Below are 22,388 nucleotides of genomic sequence, written 5' to 3' on the forward strand. Positions count from 1 at the left end.
TCAGCTTGTAGAATATCAGTGAAAACAAATGAAAATGAAATATGCTTGAATGTTCAGAGTATAAGAACATCTGAAAAAGAAAAAAAAAAAGAGGCTAATGTTATTTAGCGTAATTTTTTTTTACCATGCTTTTATTGTGCGGGTTTGACTTTCAAGAGACGTCATGAAACAGAAAGTGAAATTAGAAAGAGGCTAAGATGATTGGTCAAAATTCAGACAAGTTGCAGTGATTGGTCAGAGAGAAGGAAATATAGAAAGTGTTAAGGTTATTGGTCAGATTCACCAAAAATTTGCGATAACTGGTGAAAATGGCAGGTCTGTGCAACAGTTGTGAATGATGAGAGAATTTGTTTCAATGGCTGCAGACACAACTTCCTGAGGTTGTAGAGTGTACGCTTAAATTAGGAGAAACTTCTTGAGGTCCATTGCGATTAGGAGCATATTTTATTTCTTCTCCTGCTTTTTTTTTTTACACTATTTAGAAAATCAAACACATTGAATAAATACAAACCTAAAAAGCGACAAATTCTTCTCTTACAGCAGACTTGGGCCACACATTGCAATGAGACAGTTAAAACCGGGCATGCAAATGCTGAACCCTAACCCAGTAACAGACAGAGAGAGAAAGAGAGAGAGAGAATGGCACAGTGATTAAGACATTGGACACATCTAGAAATAGCCGATGGAAGAAAAATAAAACATCGATATACACAAATAAATAAAGAGAAATTAGGCCAGAGACTGATCCACTGAACACAAACGTCCATCAGATTAAAAGTCGGCTTCCCTTTTCTCCGAATGTCTATCTCAGGTCGTCAGCTTCGTCCACATTGAAATTCAAATACAGTACAGAACGACATTGGATGTTCACCAACAGCAGATTGCACCATTTACAGTGTTACAAACACATAATATCACTCGGCGAATGGCGTCAACTGTTGTTCCTTTTTTCAGAGTTTTTCAGAGTAAGGCAGGATACAGAGGCGCTCTTTAGATCCTGTAAGGAGTAGAAGACGGAGTCAGCTCTCTAGTTAAAGTCCTCTGGTTTGGCAGATGTTATATGGCACGGAAGAGGCCGGCTTGGATCGGGGGAGAAAGGGAAAAGTTGTCTTGAGTGGTATGTTACAACTTGTGAGTTTTCTCTTAAGGTCTGTAAGGTTGATAATGTTTTCATCCAGGCAAGGGGAAGGATCCAACCAGATCAGTATGTTAGAGACTAATGACGCAAAGATCCAGGAAGTGGGATCCCAGATCCAGGCCTTTTCCTTGAGAAGGGACATGGTGGAAGCAGCTGGCGCTATCTGACCTCCAGACAGTCCAGGTATTCCTGGACCAGCTCGTAGCAGAAACGGTACTGCTCCTGGAAGCAGAACAAAGCGTCAGGATTTGCTCTGAACGGCCACAATGCAGCTGAAACCAGAAGTTCACATCTTATCTCCTCGGTCTGAAGTTAAATCAGACCAAACGTCTGTGGTTGTAGGTCAGTCAGAGTCATCAGAATGATTTCTGAAGTGGTATTTTGGTTTCAGCTGCATTATATTTGAGATCAGTTGGATTACACAACATAAATTCAAGCTTGTGAGCCCAATTCTTGTTTCTAAAGTTAGTTGAATTGCTAAGTTTTCTCATCAGTACACATTATAAAAGGAATATTTAAGAAGAAAAATTAAAGCCATAATCATTTTTACATTAATGAAGATGAGTGTATGAAAAGTTGGTGCATTATCACAATGTATAGCGTATATATGTATAGGTAGCGGTGGGGCTTTAACCCATTCATTTTAATGAATTAATTACAGTGATTTTTTGTTACATACAAATGTGCCAAGCCGGTTCCTTTGTTACGCGTTTCTGGTATGGCAATATATCTGACGCACAAGCCACATCTGCGAACAGAGATGGACGACAAAGACTCATGCTGGGTTACCATGGTCTCCACCATGTTGGGCTTGGAGTTGCGCAGCGTCTTAGCAGCGAAGAACACGTCCACCATGCTGTGATGTCGTATCATCTCCAGGATCATGGTGCATGCGCAGAAAGTGCCACTGCGACCGCCGCCGTTCCTGCTCCCAAACGATCAGACATAGACACAGCAGCAAAGAGCAATGAGTGACCTAAAAAAAAGGTGTCCTAAAAATCAGAAGGGAGTGTCATAGTTTGATGATGAGCATGGGTCATGGATGCTGTCAGAAAATAGGCCAGATGGCAGACTTTGAAGATGAATGAAAACCTTTCATTTAAATATCTGTGAGACGTCATGACCTGCAGAGTAAAGTACTCTGAGTTACGTTTTGCTGAAGAGATCAGGGACCAGAGTATGTGTTGGTGTGACCGGTCTTCATAACAGCAACATGTCTTGGGAGAAAATAACCGGCGATTCTGAGACCCGGTGGAACTCACAGGCAGTGGACGATGGTGCGTCCCTCGCCACATTCCCGCTGCCAGTTGTGGACCTGAGCCAGAAGGCTGAGGAATGCTTTCTTGGAGTCGGGAACGTCTCGATACGGGGACCAGCGCAGGAACTGGAAGTGGCGCACCACCAGCTGACCCTCCTGAAGCTACACAAGTCAGGGAAAGAAACAGGAATGAAAAAGATTATCGGGACTCTTACAATGTCTTCATGAAAAGCCACTAAGCAAGTACAAAAAAGAACCAGAAAACAGAGGATATCTGCAGTCTTGGTGAGATTTCCATTATCAAGCATAGCTCTATTATTTTAAGTGTGGATCACTTAAAATTTGATTTTGATTTGATTTGGTATCAAATCAAAATCAAATCAAATTGTATTTGTATAGCACATTCAGGAGCAAGGCATTCAAAGTGCTTTACATCATAAACACAAAGTCATGCATCATGGAATAAACAATACATTGTTACATATTACATTTCAAATACAATTCTAAACAGGTGTGTTTTTAGTTGAGATTTAAAGGATGTCAGGGTTTCCGCTGTTTTACAGTTTTCTGGAAGTTTGTTCCAAATTTTTGGTGCATAGATGCTGAAAGCTGCTTCTCCTCTCGGTTCTGGATCTGGGGATGTAGAGCAGACCAGAACCAGAAGACCTGAGAGATCTGGAAGGCTGATACAACAACAGCAGACAATGACATGGGGCCTGCCCACCAACAGTAGTTTTGTTATCAAGGAGGCATGTTTTTGTGTGTCCTCTACCAACTTTGGCCAGATCAACTGTTTTCCAAGGTACTCTCTCCATTATGGCGCCCCCTAGAGGTGGATAGTAGCCAAAGCCAATACACTGCTTCAGAATTTTAAACCTTGCAATAAAGACACCTTATTTCAAGGCTTCTTTAGGTTTCTGAATTATATTCAGTTTAAATTTGTGGCCAGCTCATGAACAATATTTAAATGTGGGTAATACTCAAATTCAGCAAAATTTCTAAAATCAGCTTCGATATGTTCATTCACAATCCTCTGTATGATGTGTTCTAACCTCGAGGCCGGTAGGTTTGAACCCAGTGGGTCAGACAGGGTTCGGCTTCAGAAGTTTTAAAGAACTATACTGAAATGAACCTTTTATTTGTGTAAGCAGGCATGCCTGTTCTGCTCCACTCTAATTACTACTGGTACAATGCATGTGAAAATTTGAACTGAAGTTATAAAGACAAAACGAGCCATACAAGCAAACAAATATCAGTTTGAAATATTCCATTCAGTAAAAATGTCATAACTTTAAGAGCTTGAAACCAAAAATGATATTCATTTCAAGTGAATGCTAAAAGAAAAGCGGTTCACAATTAATTGTAGGATTATTATGCTGGAAATAATTCCAGCAGCCAAGAGAAACAAATGCAAGATGGGACCCGGGTCACACGGCGGTTTATTTCACCATCAACAGGCGTCATTAGCTCTCTCAGAAAATAAATGAAATCCAATTAAATTCCTCCCACAGCAGCAAGGAGCTGGAGCAGTTGATTTCCAAAGGCAAAACCTGAAATTATCTTTTGACCGAAACCGTTATTGAGATTTTAACCAGCAGTTTTAGCGGTTGACATTGTCAGGCTGACATATCAAGTGATGCCTTTCATATATACTTCATATCTGCAATTTATTTCTTCCTGACTACAAAAAAATAAAACTTTCTGAAGTCACACATCATTACTAATTTTTGATACCTCTTAGCTTTGCTATAATGGTATGGGTCTACAGAAGCCAAACACTGGAGAAGTAGGCTAGCCAATAGCAAGTTCTACTGGCAGATCAACACAAATAGCCAGAGTTCTTATCGTGCTGTAGTGAAAATGAAGATATTTCAGAAACTTCACAGCTTGCTTTGAGGAAAGCTAGCTGTGAAGAAAGCTAGTTTTAAAATAAACTTGTTTTGAGGAAAGCTCGCCATGATGATGCCTCCATAGACAGTCCTAAGGATGCTAACACAGCTAATCTTGTTCTTATTGTTGCCAAAGCTGTGTGAATGCCATTTATGCGCTGAAGGCAGATATTTCATGTTCCAAATTGAAAGAATTTACTGGAATCCATCCATCCATCCATCCATCCATCCATCCATCCATCCATCCATCCATCCATCCATCCATCCATCCATCCATCCATCCATCCATCCATTTTCTGAGACCCTTGTCCCTCGTGGGGTCAGGAGGTGCTGGTGCCTATCTCAAGCTACCATTGTGGTGGAGAGGTGGGGTCGGTCGCCAGTCTGTCACAGGGAACTGGACCACAAAGTCCAATATTGTAACTGCTTTGAAAACATTATGATAGTTTCACAATGCATTCACACTTCTGATGGCATCTAGATTATTCAGTTGTAAAAATTGTAGTGCAAAATGTTTTGTTTTTTTTAATAAAAAAATATGTTTTAATCTCAACATTTATGTATATACTGTAAATGTCATATTACCCTTCTTGTCATAAGAACCGGAAGGCTGAGTAGGCCAGTCTTTAACCCCCCACTTTAAAACTACCATCATTTTATTCCCTGATCAGCATTATTAGCATATATCAGGTCACAGAGGAAATTACTGGCTTCTGTTAAAGTTAATTAACCAATGTAAAAAAAAAAAAAAGAAAGAAGGAAAGACACAGAAAGCCGTTCTAAGGAGTTTTCCAGAAACATACCCATGTGGCTCAAACACAGAGATGAAAATAATTTTAAAAAATGATATTTATGTCAGGATTCACCACTCTAAGGGACGGCTGACTGTTGGCACGAGATAAGAGACTAGATGAGAGATACCTGGAAACTGCAAAGACTGCTGAAATGTTTTTGACGAAACACAATGAACAATACTGACATGTCTCTATTTTCATTTCTTCTATTAGTAATCGAGTATGCTCAAAGATAACTGTGAGCATTAGAAAATATTTCCATCCAGTGTTGCATTTTTCATTTTTCATTTTATTTTGGTTTTAGGACACTAACTTTCCCAACACTCTTTGCACATGCGAGCATACCCTACATTTTGCTTTTACTGATATCCCAAATTAAATTAAATTGACAATGCACATTAATTTGACATTATTACAAATGTGCCTGAATTAGCCAATTGGCTGTTTTTTATCTGTTGTCCCGGTACAATAAGTTATTCTTCCAGCTAAAAACAAAGGTTACACAAACAGGGTTAAGATGAATTAACTGCATAAATTGTGTCAATAAATACAATAAATTCAGTCAGTATAAGCAGTCAGTAAGAAACAAAGGAAACCATGACAAAAAGAGTCTAAGAACGAAAACTCAATTGAATATCTGAATCCTAATTCAAGTTACCCGTGTGATATTCTGAATCCGGAAGAGTCGGATGATGACGTCATCATCTGCAGTCCTGGACAGGAGCTCCACGGTCATGGGGCCGAACTGCTGGATCCCAGGCTCCGGCCAGTACTGCAGGCAGGGCTGGCAGGACAAAGGAGGCGAGGCAGGGAGGGAAGGCAGCAGGTCATTAGCCCGCAAAACAAATCATTATGTCAGCGTCAAGTGATGGGGAAGCCACTTACAAGACACCTGAGTATTGACAACAGATACAATTAGCCTAAATGACAATGATTACCTGCAAACAGACGCTGTAAATTACACAAGCAAAAAAAAAAAGAAGCCCTCATGATGGGAACAATTCTTCACATCAGCATCAGCCTCCAGGTTTGAATTATTCATGAGTTCCGATCATTACCATTAGTACATTATAAATTAATGAAGTGGGAGACCTTGACTGTACCCAGGAGAAACGAGGACCCAGCTCAGAATCTGGATCGACTCCAAACGTGACTCCTCCATCGCCCCCCTGCTTCAAAAACACTTCCCACCTCGCAAAGGAACAACAACAACAACAGTGCCGCCGCCGAACCACTGTCATGTTCTGCATTGACTTCTGGGATGAGCTCAGGACCCCTGGAGTAGGAAGTGATAGCGGTGACGCGGTGACAGAAGGGTATTAGCAGGTGACATTGAGCAGAAAGAGAGATAAATATTTATACATTCAGGCAGGAGACAGACAGCCGTGTTTCCTCCACCCGCCAGCCTCCCACCAACTCAGGAGGGCAAACTGAGCCAGAGAGCGAATATTTGAGGGGCAAACTGGTAATCCACGGGCAGGCAGAGGGAAGGAGACGAGAAGGGAGTGACAGTGGAAGGAGGACAGGCTGCAGCTGACAGGCATGGTGGAAATGTTGAGCAACGATGAGACATGACACGCTGACAGGGCGGCGATAGGGAGACGCCTGAACAAACCTTCCCGAGAGCCAACATGGAGGAATGAGAGCGCGTTGATGGTGTGAAGGCAAATTAAACACAGGGGGCCTTAATGCAGAGTGGAGAACAACGAGAGGGCAGCGTTTGACTGAGCTGTGAGTCACCTAGGACTGCAGCTCTTTTGGTTAACCTAAACCAGGAGAATGTTTTCTTGATCCTTCCATGTCCGTCCTGACATACTAGAGCTGGTTTCACTTTGTATTCATGGAGTTTAAGGACAATAACCCACACAACTAGCTAAAATCTGTGAATGCCAGAGAAGCGCACTCTAAAAACTTTAAGAACTGCTCAAACACACCACCTTAAGATGCAGTAAGACGCACTATGGAACTCATCGTAGTTTGAACACAGAAGCTAATAGCTGCAGTTTTCCTTATCAACGTTCTTGACCTATCGGAAGCAAGAAGAAGAGATGCTGATCCTGGTTTGGCTGATTTACAAACAGGAGTCAATAGAGTGAATAGTGGGTAGGTATCTCAGTTTCCCAAACTGAATTTTTGCAAAAAATATTTTAAATAACCAGATTTAACACAAAATTTTAGAATTGATGTACTGTATGCTCAACCTCGGATAGCTGGAGGCAGTGGTGCTGGAGGAGATTCAACATCAGTAACTTCAACAGCTGGGTTTTCATTGAAAAATATAATTAAACAATTTGACATTGAAAAATTACAAAATTTTGAGTTCTACTTAATTTTCGACACTTCCAAAAACTCGTTTTTCAATAAAGCGTTTTGGTGTTAGCATGAGGTGCTTTTTTTGGCCACATAGAAATTGGTTTATTTCGCAGAACGACAATGAAAACACGTTGCACGCATCACATGATCAACAACAGGAAGTTGTCGCTGGCGAAAACCACAATGAAGAAGAAAACAGGAAGTAGTTGGAGGATGATGACGTAGTTGGAGGATTTAGTGACAAAATCATGTCAATAAATGACATGATTTTAGTCACTTATTGTAGGAACAAACTTATTCACATGATTTTAATTTCAATTTTTATTTAATGAAATTACATAAAAATGTAAGTGTCATGTGTAAGTTTTACTAATGCCTCAATTTAAATTTGCTTTTGAATTTTTAAAAGCAAACTTTTAAAGAAAACCTTTGTCATATTTCAAGCTGGAGACTAAACATGATGTCTGAATCAAATCGCAGTTTAAGCAATAAATAAAAATGAAACTGAGTTGTTTTGTTACTAGCATTTTTTTCTTTCATTATTTGTTTAACTAGTTTAAGCAGCCACTGCAGAACCGGGACATTTTTTATCTGATTACTCGACTAGTAATCATAATAATCGATGGATTACTTGGTAACTAAAATACCCGCTACTTTAAAAAGATACACACGCAGGTAAAACACTGAGTTAAGGTCAGTGGTTGGTCTTACCCAGGCAGAGTTGGACTGGTTGAGCTGGTTCAGCATCACCACCGAGGTGCAGCTGTAGTCGTATATGAGCCTCCAGAAGTCGGTGGTGGTGCCGGGCAGCGGGTGCGGCGTCACCACAAAGGCAGCGGGTCGGAGGAAGCTGTCGGCCAGCGCTGCGTTGATGTAGTTGCTGCTCTCGCCCTCGGTGGTGACGAGGAAGGCCAGGGAGCGGTCCGGCGGCAGAACGTCCATACTCCGGTTCTTCTCACGGTTCCTGGGCATCAGGGAGACGCTGCACTCCTCCACGTCCAGGTGAGGAGTCACCGAGTTCAGGGTCTGGAGACAAAAGAGCAGGAGAGGAAGAGGAGGAGGAGAGGTCATTAAAAAGGCCGCGTTTGTTTTCGGTGAACGACTGTATGAAATGATAAAGTTCCAGATTGAGGTTAAAAACGTGAATGACGCACTGTCTCTTTAAGACAGATGAGTCAAACTTTAATCACATAACCAGAAAAGCATTCGTTGTCATGAAATGGTGGTGGTGAGGTGGTGAGGCAGACGCTGGAGACCCAGGTAGGTGTATGGTGAGTAATTTAATGAAAATAAGTCCACAAAAACACAGAGTCAATAAACAATAGTCCGCGGCCAGGCAGCACGGCTGAGCAGAAGCCAGGGCTCACACCGGTAGCAACTGGTCTTAAGGGCGGCACAAAAAAACAACGACAATCTGACAAACAACGACAAGGACCCGACGAGGAACAAAGGACACAGGAGGGACTAAATACACTGAGGGTAATCAAGGGAATAAGACACACCTGGGAACAATCAAAGGGAAGACAGGACAATGAGGAGAACTCAGGACACAGAAACTCGGAATTAAAACACAGAAAAACACAGAACCTGACAGTACCCCCCCCCTTAAAAGGCGGCTACCAGACGCCCAAAAACAAAATCCAAAACCCAAAAACCAGGGTGGGCGGAGGGGCGACGGAGGAGGGCCAGAGTCCAGAAAACAAAAAAACTACCCACAAAAGGTGGGCGGAAACACAAGGAGGGGCCAAGAGTCCAAAACTAAACAGAAAGTGGGCAGAGGCGTCGAGGGGGATCCGGTGGGCGTCCTCGGCGCCCGCGGCAGACCCCACAGGGGAGGTCCGGAGGGCGTCCTCGGCGCCCGCGGCAGACCCCACAGGGGAGGTCCGGAGGGCGTCCATGGTGCCGAGGAACACTAGGGGGCACTGGAGGAACACTAGGGGGCTCGGGAGGAACACTGGGAGGCTCGGGAGGAGCACTGGGAGGCTCGGGAGGAGCACTGGGAGGCTCGGGAGGAGCACTGGGAGGCTCGGGAGGAGCACTAGGGATCTCGGAAGGAGCACTAGGGATCTCGGAAGGAGCACTAGGGATCTCGGAGGGAGCACTAGGGATAGAGGCTGCCGGAGCAGCGGCACGAGGAGCAGAGTCCACGGAGGCCGGAGCGGAATCCGGCGGAGCAGGAGCCGGAGCGGAATCCGGCGGAGCAGGAGCAGGAGCCGGAGCGGGGTCCGGCGGAGCAGGAGCCGAAGCCGGAGCGGGATCCGGCGGAGCAGGAGCCGAAGCCGGAGCGGGATCCGGCGGAGCAGGAGCCGAAGCCGGAGCGGGATCCGGCGGAGCAGGAGCCGAAGCCGGAGCGGGATCCGGCCGAGCAGGAGCCGAAGCCGGAGCGGAGTCCGGCCGAGCAGGAGCCGAAGCCGGAGCGGAGTCCGGCCGAGCAGGAGCCGAAGCCGGAGCGGAGTCCGGCCGAGCAGGAGCCGAAGCCGGAGCGGAGTCCGGCCGAGCAGGAGCCGAAGCCGGAGCGGAGTCCGGCCGAGCAGGAGCCGAAGCCGGAGCGGAGTCCGGCCGAGCAGGAACGGCAGCCGGAGCGGGGTCCGGCGGAGCAGGAGCGGCAGCCGGAGCGGAATCCGGCGGCGCAGGAACGGCAGCCGGAGCGAGGTCCGGCGGAGCAGGAACGGCAGCCGGAGCGGGGTCCGGCGGAGCAGGAACGGCAGCCGGAGCGGGGTCCGGCGGAGCAGGAACGGCAGCCGGAGCGGGGTCCGGCGGAGCAGGAACGACAGCCGGAGCGGGGTCCGGCGGAGCAGGAACGACAGCCGGAGCGGGGTCCGGCGGAGCAGGAACGGCAGCCGGAGCGGGGTCCGGCGGAGCAGGAACGGCAGCCGGAGCGGGGTCCGGCGGAGCAGGAACGGCAGCCGGAGCGGGGTCCGGCGGAGCGGCACGAGGAGCTGAGGATGGAGCTGGGGCTGGGCTGGCGGAGCGGATGTCTGGCCTGGGAGGCAGAGGTTTAGCATCCCAGGCCGCAAAGGCTGTCCGGCGTATCTCCTCTGCCTCCCGCTGCAGCTCCACCAGCGCGGGGTGCGGGAGACGAGGAACCCAATAGTCCAATAGCAGGCCCAGGCGTATCGCGAACCCTGGCCGTCTCAGGGCGAACGTGGACGTGCTCTTTGACTCCTCATACTCCTGGATAGTACGGAGTAGCTCCTCTAAACCCTCTGGGTCCATGCTGAATTCAGCGAGCCTCACCGTATTCTTGGTCGGGTCCTACTGTCATGTAATGGTGGTGGTGAGGTGGTGAGGCAGACGCTGGAGACCCAGGTAGGTGTATGGTGAGTAATTTAATGAAAATAAGTCCACAAAAACACAGAGTCAATAAACAATAGTCCGCGGCCAGGCAGCACGGCTGAGCAGAAGCCAGGGCTCACACCGGTAGCAACTGGTCTTAAGGGCGGCACAAAAAAACAACGACAATCTGACAAACAACGACAAGGACCCGACGAGGAACAAAGGACACAGGAGGGACTAAATACACTGAGGGTAATCAAGGGAATAAGACACACCTGGGAACAATCAAGGGGAAGACGGGACAACGAGGAGACTCAGGACACAGAAACTCGGAATTAAAACACAGAAAAACACAGAACCTGACATTCGTAATCACTGATGAGCAACAGAGAAACAGAGCAAATGTGTTAGAAATAGGATCAAGAATAACTCATGATAAATGTTATAAATATTGTTGATATTAATCTATTAGTAGAATGTAATGTGTATCATCCATGTTGCTGTCTGAAAAACATGACATTTTTTTCTGTTTTTTAAGTGGGAAATTGCTTAGTTGTATTAAAACATGTTTTTCTAGAACTTTTTCAAAGAAATAAAAAAAACTACTACTGTGCTGGACAATAGTAAATAATGAAAATTATGATTTCGATTTTCCATTCCTCTGATTTGGACAAGGTGTAAGTGTTAGTTCTCGCTAAAGCAGTTTCAGAGCAGCATAAAAGAAGAAACTAAGAAGAGAAAAAACCTGGAAAATCTTTGTTTGGTCTGAATATTATACACTTTCTTTCCTTTACAAAAATACAACTTTACCTTTACAACATGGCCTTCATGTTTGGATCGGCAATGGGGTCTCAACAGAATATTAAAATCAGAGGTCACTGTAGAGGTCACTAACATGAAGCTTATAAAGTTAGTGAATGGAAAAGTTCACTAAGAGGTTTTACGGTCATTTTATTCAAAATCTACAGAGATTTTTGGGTAATAAATGAAGCCATCTAAGAAAAATGTTTTTTATTGACAATGTATGCATGCATTTCTTTCAGCATTTATTTAAAAAAGTCATTTAACTCATAGCCTGCTCTACAAACGTTTGCTCGTGTGTATCCACCACCAGGTCAGTAGTTTAATTTACTCTTCAGTCTTTTTCTGTTCATTTTCAGAGTCCAAAATAAACAGAAACCTATTGCAAGTTTTCACAGTACAATTCAATTCAAACATCGGCTGTTCTGTTTTTAAAGATGGATCAATACGGATGGTTGATGCATAGCTGCTTATGGTGCTGTAAGACAGAAGATATATATACTATAAGAGATTTTTTTCTCTTCCACCAAATTCTTTTAATTCAAAACTTGTTTATATCAACATGTGACAATGTGTGTTCATTTTAAACTGAAATGAATGAATTAAATAAATAAATAAGTGAAAAGAAATCACTTATTTTTTCACTTAAGGTTTTATTTAATGAAATTCAAGTAAAAGAAATCAATAAGCTGTTATTTAAGCACATGCGTAAAAAATGAGTGTGATTAAATTTATTCTTAAAATCAGTACAAGAAGAGACTTAATAAAGGCTTTGTGTTAACTGGCAGTGAGACAAAGTGCAAATTCTATGGTTCCGAGACACCACTGCAGCACAGACTTTTGTTGCCAAGAATAATATTTTTAATTATCTTGCTTTCTAAATGCCATTAAAAGCAGCATATCCACATGTTCAGTGTGTAAAATGTAATACTTTAATCAGGAAATCTTGTTAAAAAGGCGGTATTATGTATTTTCCAGGCACACAGTGCCATTTTAAAACACAATCAATTATGTTAGTTTCTGTTGTTATTAAAATGCTGTATATATCAAATATAATTTAATAGAGATTTAACTTTGTAATATAATACCTTGAAATTGGGCCCATGTCTCTTTAAAAACACATGCTCTTCCTGAAACTCCACCTTCAGGAAATCATGACATGGCTCTTTTTTACCAGCGTTTCACTGAGCAGTAGTTTCTATAATGAGCTCTGAAAATACACAGTTCTGCCAGGTGTTGCTGATTGCTGCTGGCTAGTCTGAAGGAGCTGAGTGGAGGAGAACTGCTCTGTGAGAGGAGAACCTGCGTCTCAAAGGCGGAGCTATGTCCACCCACAGCGGAATGTTTGCCAGGGAGATTAAAACATTTCTCAAATATGCATGAAAGAATCAAAACAACCCTCCAGGTTTGTTTTTGATGAGAGAATAATATTGCAACATGACGGAAAGCTCAAAAAAGTCGATTTTACATAACACTGACCCTTTAATGTTATTTTACTTCCACTTAGAAAATGTTGCCATGATGAAGGATTATATAAGAGTTGCAACAAGTGAAATCTGGTAAAAACGTCCAGAAAACAGAAAATAAATCCACAGAGACAGGGAATGTCTGTGTCACCTGAAACTCCTCTCTGAGCTGCGAGGTGTTGCTCTGAGAATCCACTTTCAGCATTTCCTTGTAGGCAGGAGCAAACTCAGACACTGGGATGCCAGTTTCTCCACACAGGCAGGCCTCCAGGATGGCATCGTGGATGAAGACGTACTGCTCCTGACAGACAGACAGACAGACAGACAGAAGTTCAGCCTCTCCCTGGTCGCTGCAGCGAAGCCCACTCGCCGTGAACAATGGCCAATTTAATTACCGCCACCGAATGTTGACGAATAGTTGTCAACTGTCAGAAAACTCCTCACATTCCCCGTGCCTACGCTTTATTTCCAAGCACAGGACTCGCAATAAAAGAACTCCAGAAAACAAAAATATGCAGGACTCGTATCAGAAAAGCCACATGCTGCCTACAGGCGCCGTTTCAATAACATCAAGAGCCGGGCAATTAACCAGGAGGCTGGGACAAACAAAGGCAGGAAAACATTCACAGCACCGGACCTCGTTCACCGGATTTATCAGCTTTCCTGTGTCTGCACAAACATGGACAAAGCTGCAGCTGAAATACATGTTTAATAGAAAAATAACTGTAATGTTTTGGGTTTTATCATGCTGTTTTTTAGGCCCGTTAAAGCAGCAGTGTGTAACTTTTATAAACAATGTTTTAACATATTTGTTCAAACTGTCACCATGTATAATATGACACAAATAATCTGCGAAAAGATCAATTACCTTATGAAGAAATGCACCAAAAACAACCAATCAGAACCAGGAGGAGGAGCTCAGTGCTGTCAATGAACCTAATAGTGGAGAATCAAACATAGGCTAAAGATTTTCTATATACACACACACATGCACACACTGTGTTCCAAATTATTATGCAAATGATATTTTTTCAGATTTTCTTAAATGGTCAATGCGAATGATGGTCAGTATAATTTTCAAATCAACTATGACAGGTTAGATCAGAAACTCCAAAGGTTCTCAATAGAAATTTTGTTGAATCCTGTTCAATGACAATAAATGCTATTCTATTCTATTCTACTCTATTCTATTCTAAGGTTGAAGTCAGAGGAGGAGGTGTGTGCGCATGGGTGTGTGTGTGTGTGTAAAAACCATGAGTTTCTCCCCTTTTATGGCCATAGCAGCCAATGACACCGTGGTATTCCTTGCAGAATGAGTTGGTTCATTGTCATGCATGAAGATGATTTTGCTACAGAAGGTACAGCTCTTCTTTTTGAACCATGAAATAAAGTGATCAGTCAGGAAGTCCATATACTTTAATGAGGTCATTTTTACACCTTCGGGGCTCTGAAGGGGCCGACCAGATCTCTCTCTCCCTATGATTTCAGCCCCAAAAATGATTCCACCACCTCCTTGCTGACGTCACAGCCAAGTTTGGGACATGGTGATCATCCACCACCAATCCACTACTGCGTCCATCTGGACCATCCAGGGTTGCACAGCAGTCATAAGTGAACAAGTCTGTTTAAAAATTAATCTTCATGTACAGTTGGGTCCACTGCCATCTTCGCTGTTTGTGAGCTCTGGTTAGGGGTCCAATAGTCGGTTCATGCACTGCAAGCCTCTGGAGGCACCAGCAACTTCAAATAACTGTTTGCTGCTTTGTAAGGGCATTTTAACAGCTGCTCTCTTAATTCGATGAATTTGTCTAACAGAGAGCTTCCTCTTTATACCTTTATCTGTACAAACCATCTTTGTTCTAAATCAGCCACAAATCTCTTCACAGTACAATGACAAAGCTTCAGTTTTCATTAAAAATCTAATGTTTTCATATCTTGTCATACGGCTCTACACTATCTGATGAGTTTCCTTTCTCTTTCCCATATTGCTTGAAACCTGTGACCTGCTTAATAATGTGGAACATCCTTCTTAAGTAGATTTCCATTAATTGAGCCCTCCAGACAAACTAACCAACCAGCTCTCTGAAATTAATTACAATGATTCAAAGAGCCCTGACACACAATACCATCTATAAATGTAATAGCACAACAAAAAAATGTAATCTTTATGAAACTTAAATCCAATTTGCATAATTGGATTTAATTTAATTCAAATTATTATTTGCGTAATAATTTGGAACACATTGTTATATGTATGTATGTATGTATGTATGTATGTATGTATGTATGTATGTATGTATGTATGTATGTATGTATGTATGTATGTATGTATGTATGTATGAGTGTGTAAGTGTGTGTGCGCGTGGGTGTGTGTGTAAAATGAAGAGCCCACTGAACTCCATTCAAAGCTTAACGGTTATTTCACCAAATATTGATTTCTGAATCTTTCTGAATTAAACTGTAGAAAGCAAGTTATGCTCTGGTGACATGATTAAATGTGTTTCATTACAAACCCAAACCATCATTGCCAGAAAATCCAAACACATGAATGGCTAACTTTGAGCAAACATTGTAAAAAATCTTTTCTTTATAATCTTTACTCAGTTTATAAAATATTTTATGCCTCTGCTCTATTTCTATCAAGCTACTTCTTCCTGTTTTGCTTTCCATAGTTGGAATAAATTGTTGGAGTAACATGAGGGTACCTTTCACTTCTCATATCATTAAAGAAATATCTTAGAAACTGGCTCTGGGAAAGCCAAGCATGTAAAGATCGATTATATGCAAATATGTATTGATGTTAAAGTTGTTTTATCTATTTTCGCGTTGTTGTTATTGTGTTTTTATATGGTTTTTATTCCCGTATTTATTATTGTCCTTAACATCAACCTACCAAATGGCTCTATGGACAAAAATTATTGAAATTTTGGCTATTTTCTAAAAAGATCAACTTCAGCCTTTCCATACACAGCTGAACGCAGTTTCCAAAGCGTTTCATGAGCATCAAGATCATTGAAGTGGAAGCATGAGAAATTCCCCAGCGTGTTTCTGCAGTTGCTTCATATTTTCAGGATCAAACCTGTCAGCGGGGCTCGTCCTAAAGCGTCCCCTCTGTCCCACTCACTTCAGTCTGGATCATGTTGATCCGACGGGAGCACAGCGTCTTCACGCAGTTGTAGATGTCCACCACTCCTTCGCATTCGGCCATATCCAGCATGACGTCCAGCACGATGTAGCAGCCAGTCCGGCCGGCGCCCATGCTGCCACCGGGCAGAACAGAGCAGAGCAGAGGAGAGGAGAGGACGGACATGAGCCGCTGCACACTGTTCAAACTGAGAAAATCTTTAATCCATCTTACAAAACTAAATAGTTATAAAAAAAATAAAATAAAAATCTAAGACATCATCTAACATTATAATTTTTTTTAAAATATGAAAATAAAAAAAAATCCATCAATATTTGTATCAACTTTAACAGAAATAAACCTTAAGTTATATTTTTAATACTTTCATAAGTTGCACAATAGATAAAGAAATGAATCATCAAAGATTTTTCCTTTTTTTTTCAAAAAATAGGAGATGTTTTTGTCTTTATGGTTCAAATTTGTTTTTTTTAATTCTACATACAGTTGAAACCAAATATTTACATGCACTGAAGAAAAATTTTAATCACTGTATGAAGATGAATTAGACCAAACTGTTCTCGTCTCAGTTTATGTAGAATTACATTCTACATATTCTACATATGACCATTATTTGGTCATATGTAGAATGACCAAATAATTTATTTTACTAAATTCCAGAAAACTTGCTGAGAATATTTTTTAGAGATTTTTTTTGTCACTTTCCTCCAGTTTAAAAGTTTACATACATTTTCAGCACCACAAATAATTATCTTTTAAACTGAATGATTGTGTCAAAGCTTTTGTGTTTCCTTCCTCAGATTTTGTACATATTAACAGAGACGTGAGTTAACAGGAGGCCAACCAATATAGAATGTATGAAAATGTTTAATTTCAAGGAAAGTTACAAAAAAAATCTAAAAAAAAAAATGCAAAGAAAATGTTCAAAGTTTTCTGGCATTTTGAAAATAAAAATAAATTTTGGTAATTCCAACCAGGTTAAAACTAGAAGTTTTATCAGATTTAACTTCATACAGAGAGAGAAAATGTGTGTCGTTTTAGTCAGTGTATGTAAATATCTGGTTCCAGCAACGGATATTTTCATTTTTAACTTATTAGTTTCTTCGGGAGCGCACTTTGTGGTTTTTAAATATTCACATAAACAACAAATAAATACATTAATCAAAATCAAAGAAATAAAATTCGGATGTTGGTGTTTTTAAATCAAGACAAAAATGCACTAATAATTTAAATAAGTACAATGCACATTTCATGTTTTCTGCAAGCTAATTTTTTCGCCTTTTACTGCAGGTGATGTGTAACATGGGCAGGTGGACCATCAATTTTAGGTCATAAACACAGAGAAACGCGGTTTAGTTTCAGTTGGACTCAAAAGGGAAACACCAGGCTGCTGCTGTTCCTTTGAGCCGGACAAGCTGAAGGGAACAGAACCCGGCAGCCTGCCAGCCTCCAGCAGCTCTCAGCTGACGTGATGAAGATTACGTCTCCACCTAAAGCCACTTACTGATGATGATGATGATGAGAGGCTGCTGCCTCCGACCGTTTCCAGGTTCTCGTGCGTCAGATCATCCACCCGATGCTGAACTCTTCATCACACTCTCTGCTTGCTATGCAGACCGTCAAATCCATGTCTGACTGTCATGTCTGACTGTCATGTCTGACTGTCATGCTGCATCATTAGTGGTGCATGGATGTAAAATTCAGACAGCAGGTCATGGCCCTGTGTTTGTGTAAGAGGTGGAGAAAACGGGCCTGTTGTTCTGCAGAGGAGTACAACTGCAGAACCGCTAAGTCCTACTCTTTTTGTTGTTGTTGCAGACTTAATGAACTGTCGGCTTCTGTGTGAGAAAATGATTTGCATGAACGTTGAGTATATTACTCATGCAGATGGCTTATTACGAGATGGCTCCCCTGAACAACTCACAATTGGCAGGGGGAGTTTATAGCAGCTTAGCTTTCACTTTTTCTCAGTTTTTTTTTTTATTATTATTTGCAGGCATCATGTTACAACTAGCAGCTTAAGTGTATTATTTGTACTGTGATAGACTAAGACAAAAGAAGGTATAAAAGACAAGTGGAAAGTCTGAAAAAAGTATTTGAAAATATAGGAAGAGTTTAAGCTCCACGCAGTTAAATATAGTACTTTATTTATCCCAAGGGGGAAATTTAATGTAACTTCATATAGTCAGTATGTATGGAGATGCTTTGGGCAGGAAGGATCTCCAGTAGCAGTCAGTCTCACAATGTATCTAAAAAGGTCTCTGACTGACGACTGTTACTGTATGACAGACTCATCAACATGCTAATGGCTTAAAATCAGAGGTGTGGGCACAAGTCATTGCTATTATAAGTCACTACTATTATTATTCATTAATATTAAGTGTCATTACTGTTACTATTAATTATGATTTTGGACTTGACTTGAAAAGATCTTCAGTTATGACTTGACTTGGACTTAAACTTGATGAATTGAAAAGACTTGATATTTGATGTAAAATCTAAAGTCTAGAACAATGATTTAAAACGTGCACACCGTTAATTAATTTTCCTCATCCTATATTAAACTCAAACAGTCTCTTTTCTTCCGCACTCTAAGATTTTTATTTGTCATTATGTTTGCAGAACATAATGAAATCACAGTAGTACCCTCAGTGAAAAACAATAAATGAATGAAGTCTTAATCAGTTTCGACTGTTCGTTTTAATGCATATTAAGGTGTGTTTGCTGTTTTCAAGGGTCCACTGTGAAACCCACATCAATGACACCAGCAGGTGAAAACTGCATCGTTTATTGACTGAAGTTATTTCGACTATATTTTTTCAGATGAACCGGAATTGATCCATGAAGGTAAATATACCTGCAGTGGACGACCACAGGTCCAGCGTCGGGGGGTGTGGAGGCCTTAACCCGGCGCAGGAAGGCCAGCAGGCCCGTGGCGTGGTACGGCACGCCGTGCTCAGGCCAGGAGGTCAAGTGGAACTGGCACACCTCGTGTTTAGCAGGGTAGCCTCTCTGGAAACCAGTCATGCAACGTAGCAGGTAAAGAAATGTCCGCCAGTGGTGTTCTAACATAGAAACCAGTTAGTCTGGCATTATATTAGAATGGCAATCGGACTCATCAGACATGACGAGAGTTTCTATTAAGAATAATGACTCACCCGCTCCATGGCGAAGGTACGGACTGTGTACTCTGCCAGGGTTTCCGTCTTCAGTAACGTTATCTTAATGTCGCCGTACAACTCAGTGTCTTCAGGCCAATACTTAAAACACCTCATCTAGACAATTCAAAATTATTTCAATACATTTGGGAAACAATAGTAGAATCTTGTAGACTCGTTACAATATCTAATGACAGAGTATATGGAGATTTGACTAGGACTTTTTAATATCCTTTGAATGTCACTTTGGCAGAAAAAAATAATAATAAAAGTAGGTAATGTTTGGAGGATCCTGCTGTTTTATGGCGCTCCCATCATGCCAAGACCAAATTTCACTGCTTTCACTGAATTTGAAAAAGTTTTAAGGTCCTAATTTTAGATAAATGAACGTAAGACATTTTAAGGCTGTGCAGACACCCTGATCAAGGTCAGAGGTCAAGGACACGTACCCGGCCCACTTCCACCAGCTTGGTGAGCATGACGATACTGAAGCAATTCTCCTGCCAAACCATCCGCCAGAAATCATAGATCATCTCCTGCTTGGGGCCTGCAGAGGTGAGGCGGCGGGGAGGTGGAAATGCAGGTGGCAGAGGCGTAGCGGGAGGGAGAAAAACACGACAAAGAGAGGAAGTGATGGAGCAGGATGAGGGAGGTGGAGAGATGAGACATAAGTCAGAGGAAATAGCAGCAATAACCATCAGCGCAGAGGCAGAGAGTGTAATCCACGCCAGCCAGCGGAGCAACAATGTATCATTCATGAACTATCGGTGGCTCTCTGCTCGTCTTCCGCTGTGGGGAGGGATGCCATTTTAATGCAGCCACAAATCCACAGGCGGCGTACAAACAGCCTCGCGTGTCGGCATCTCCGGCTGCCTGCCGCTCGCCACAAATCACACCCACCCAGGGAAGACCACACTTCCATTGATTTCATTACACCACGGCTTCTGTAATATTTCAGGCTACTTCGTCATGTTGACGTTTCTGCCAAACATAACACACACACACATAGCCCACACTGTATCCATTCATTTCTACAAACAGGTTGTGTTTTCCAGAGACTTGTCCTCTCAGGACCACCAGAACAAAACTCCACCGTTCTGTTCTGGAAGCCCCGCTGTGGGAGTCGCTTTGTTCAGGCTGAAATTCTTCTGGTGTTGTGATCGACAACTATTGTGTATCTGGTCAGAAACTTGACGTAGGCAATGAGACACGTTGCAGTGGCTGGAGAATAAGACGACTTCAGATCTTCACCGGAGTTCCTCACTATCTATGAAACAGATTCGTCAGAAAGCACCGCCTTCTTCTTCTAACCAAGCCAAAGAAAACAAGAAGCTTCTCCTTTCCCTGAACTGCATATACAAACCTCAACAACGGTATTCACACCCCCATATGGTAATGCCATAAATATTACTGGATCTTCTCATGAGAAATGAACAGTAGTGTACAGCTCTGAAGAGTTCAGCATGATGATATAAGTAAATATAAACCAGACTGACTCTCCTTAGAACTTATTTTGGGACATTGTTTTTATACACCACAAATTTAATAAAGAAAAACTCTTAACTATGCAACCAAAACTACTTCTTAGTGATAAACTGGTCATATTAAGCTATTATTTAAGCTATTAAATGCAACCACACATTGATTCACATCCTCTAATCTGAATTAATCAGATGACATCGCAGAAGAGTTGTATGAAACGGTGGTAAAAACGATGAGAGATCAGGCTAATAAAGATGGTTCATATTTTTAAAAATGATTATTGTATGCTCATGAAAGCTATTAATCAGCGTATCAGATGTTAAAAAACTAATTAAGAAATTGTTAGACATTTTAGTATTATCGTTAGTCCATGCGGAAGCACAAACTGCTTCACATGGGGAATTCCCAAAACCATCTGAATCAGTGGGATTTACAAAAAAATCACAAAGCCAATGGAAAACATGCAGAAAAACAGATTAATGAACCAAGTGGAAATATTTTCTCTGATGTTTTATGGCCATAATTAGTGTCACTGAATTCATGTTTTTGCCTTGATGAAATGAGCTTCATCCTCGGCTGCTGGGTCAGTGAATTTTAGAACAGAGAAGCTGATATTGTTGGACAGAGCTGAGTTTGAACCTTAAATTAAAGATCTGCTTGTGTGGCTAAGCCAGTGTTGTATGACGCTCTGTGTTGTTCTGGTTATGCAAGTTAATGTCTACTTTTTTTTTAAACTTTTATTATTTAGCTGCCTTCTGTTAAAACTGGTTATTGGATATATTTTTGGCATTGCGACTTATGTTTCCTAAATCTGCTTTAGTTTTCGGTTAAGATCAACCTAATGTCACGTCTAATGAACTATGATGACACCGATGTTCCCATTTGGTCCAGCTGTTTCAAACTTCATCCCTAACCTGCCTGCTGTGCTCTTTGTTTTTTTACGATGCTGATGTTCTCCTACAAACAGAATACCTGAATTTAATCAGAATTTATACTACTGTTAGATTTGTTAATCAGTTTTAAAGGAATATATTATTTTGCTCAAACTCAGAAAATCTCAATAAAATGCCCTTGATTGGTTCTGATCTAATGAGAATAAATAGTTCTGCATGGCCCTGTATGAGGACAACAAGAGGGCGTGAAATGGCATTCACAAAGCAAAGGACATTAATCTGTCTTTATGAACCAATCAGGGCTCAGGCTGCATTGGCTGAAAGCGACCAGGGACAGGCCAGCGCAGTGATCTGGCTGCTGTTTCTCCAGCCGCCGTTCTGAATGCAGCAGAGTCCATGTGTATTAGCGTATGGTTTGTTAATTTTTTAACAGGGGGAGGAAAGCACAAATGCACTTGCCAGAGGGACGGCGAAGCGAGCTGGAAGACGGATGGCAAAGTGCGACCCTGGCATGCAGCTGGGTGAATCAGTATGCAGGGCACAGGCCGGCTTCTCTCCTCCCTCGGAGACTGAGCCGCTCTCATTCACACCTCTTCTGCCTCATCTCTGGACATAATAGTGGGTCAGCCCAGAGCACCTGCTGCCCAAAGCTGGCCGAGGGCTCATCCATGATGCAACAAATCAAGCTGAACCCGCCACCAATGCCGACCACCTGGAGCTCAGCGTACCCGTATGCAAAGAATTCTGAATCATATCGAGGATGAAAAGAGAGAGAGCG

At 42.1% G+C, this 22,388-nt stretch overlaps 1 protein-coding gene across 4 annotated transcripts in view; it reads right to left on the reverse strand.

Moving 5' to 3' along the window:
- Positions 1-425: 425 nt before the first annotated feature.
- The window catches only part of ptprua (protein tyrosine phosphatase receptor type Ua), a 161,247-nt gene continuing 139,284 nt past the window's right edge, over positions 426-22,388 (reverse strand). For all 4 annotated transcript variants that reach the window (XM_055055840.1, XM_055055839.1, XM_055055838.1 and 1 more), the window contains 10 exons: positions 19,685-19,782; positions 19,236-19,352; positions 18,935-19,089; positions 16,060-16,195; positions 13,087-13,236; positions 8,104-8,418; positions 5,738-5,863; positions 2,401-2,558; positions 1,928-2,063; positions 426-1,360 (listed from right to left, as the gene is read on the reverse strand). In XM_055055840.1, coding sequence (XP_054911815.1) covers positions 1,298-1,360; positions 1,928-2,063; positions 2,401-2,558; positions 5,738-5,863; positions 8,104-8,418; positions 13,087-13,236; positions 16,060-16,195; positions 18,935-19,089; positions 19,236-19,352; positions 19,685-19,782 — 1,454 coding nt within the window. In that variant the 3' untranslated portion in view covers positions 426-1,297. The remainder of the gene's footprint in view (positions 1,361-1,927; positions 2,064-2,400; positions 2,559-5,737; positions 5,864-8,103; positions 8,419-13,086; positions 13,237-16,059; positions 16,196-18,934; positions 19,090-19,235; positions 19,353-19,684; positions 19,783-22,388) is intronic.

The sequence above is a fragment of the Poeciliopsis prolifica genome, unplaced genomic scaffold (assembly GCF_027474105.1).
Source record: "Poeciliopsis prolifica strain line A6 unplaced genomic scaffold, Auburn_PproV2 SCAFFOLD043, whole genome shotgun sequence".
Classification (NCBI taxonomy): Eukaryota; Metazoa; Chordata; class Actinopteri; order Cyprinodontiformes; family Poeciliidae; genus Poeciliopsis; species Poeciliopsis prolifica.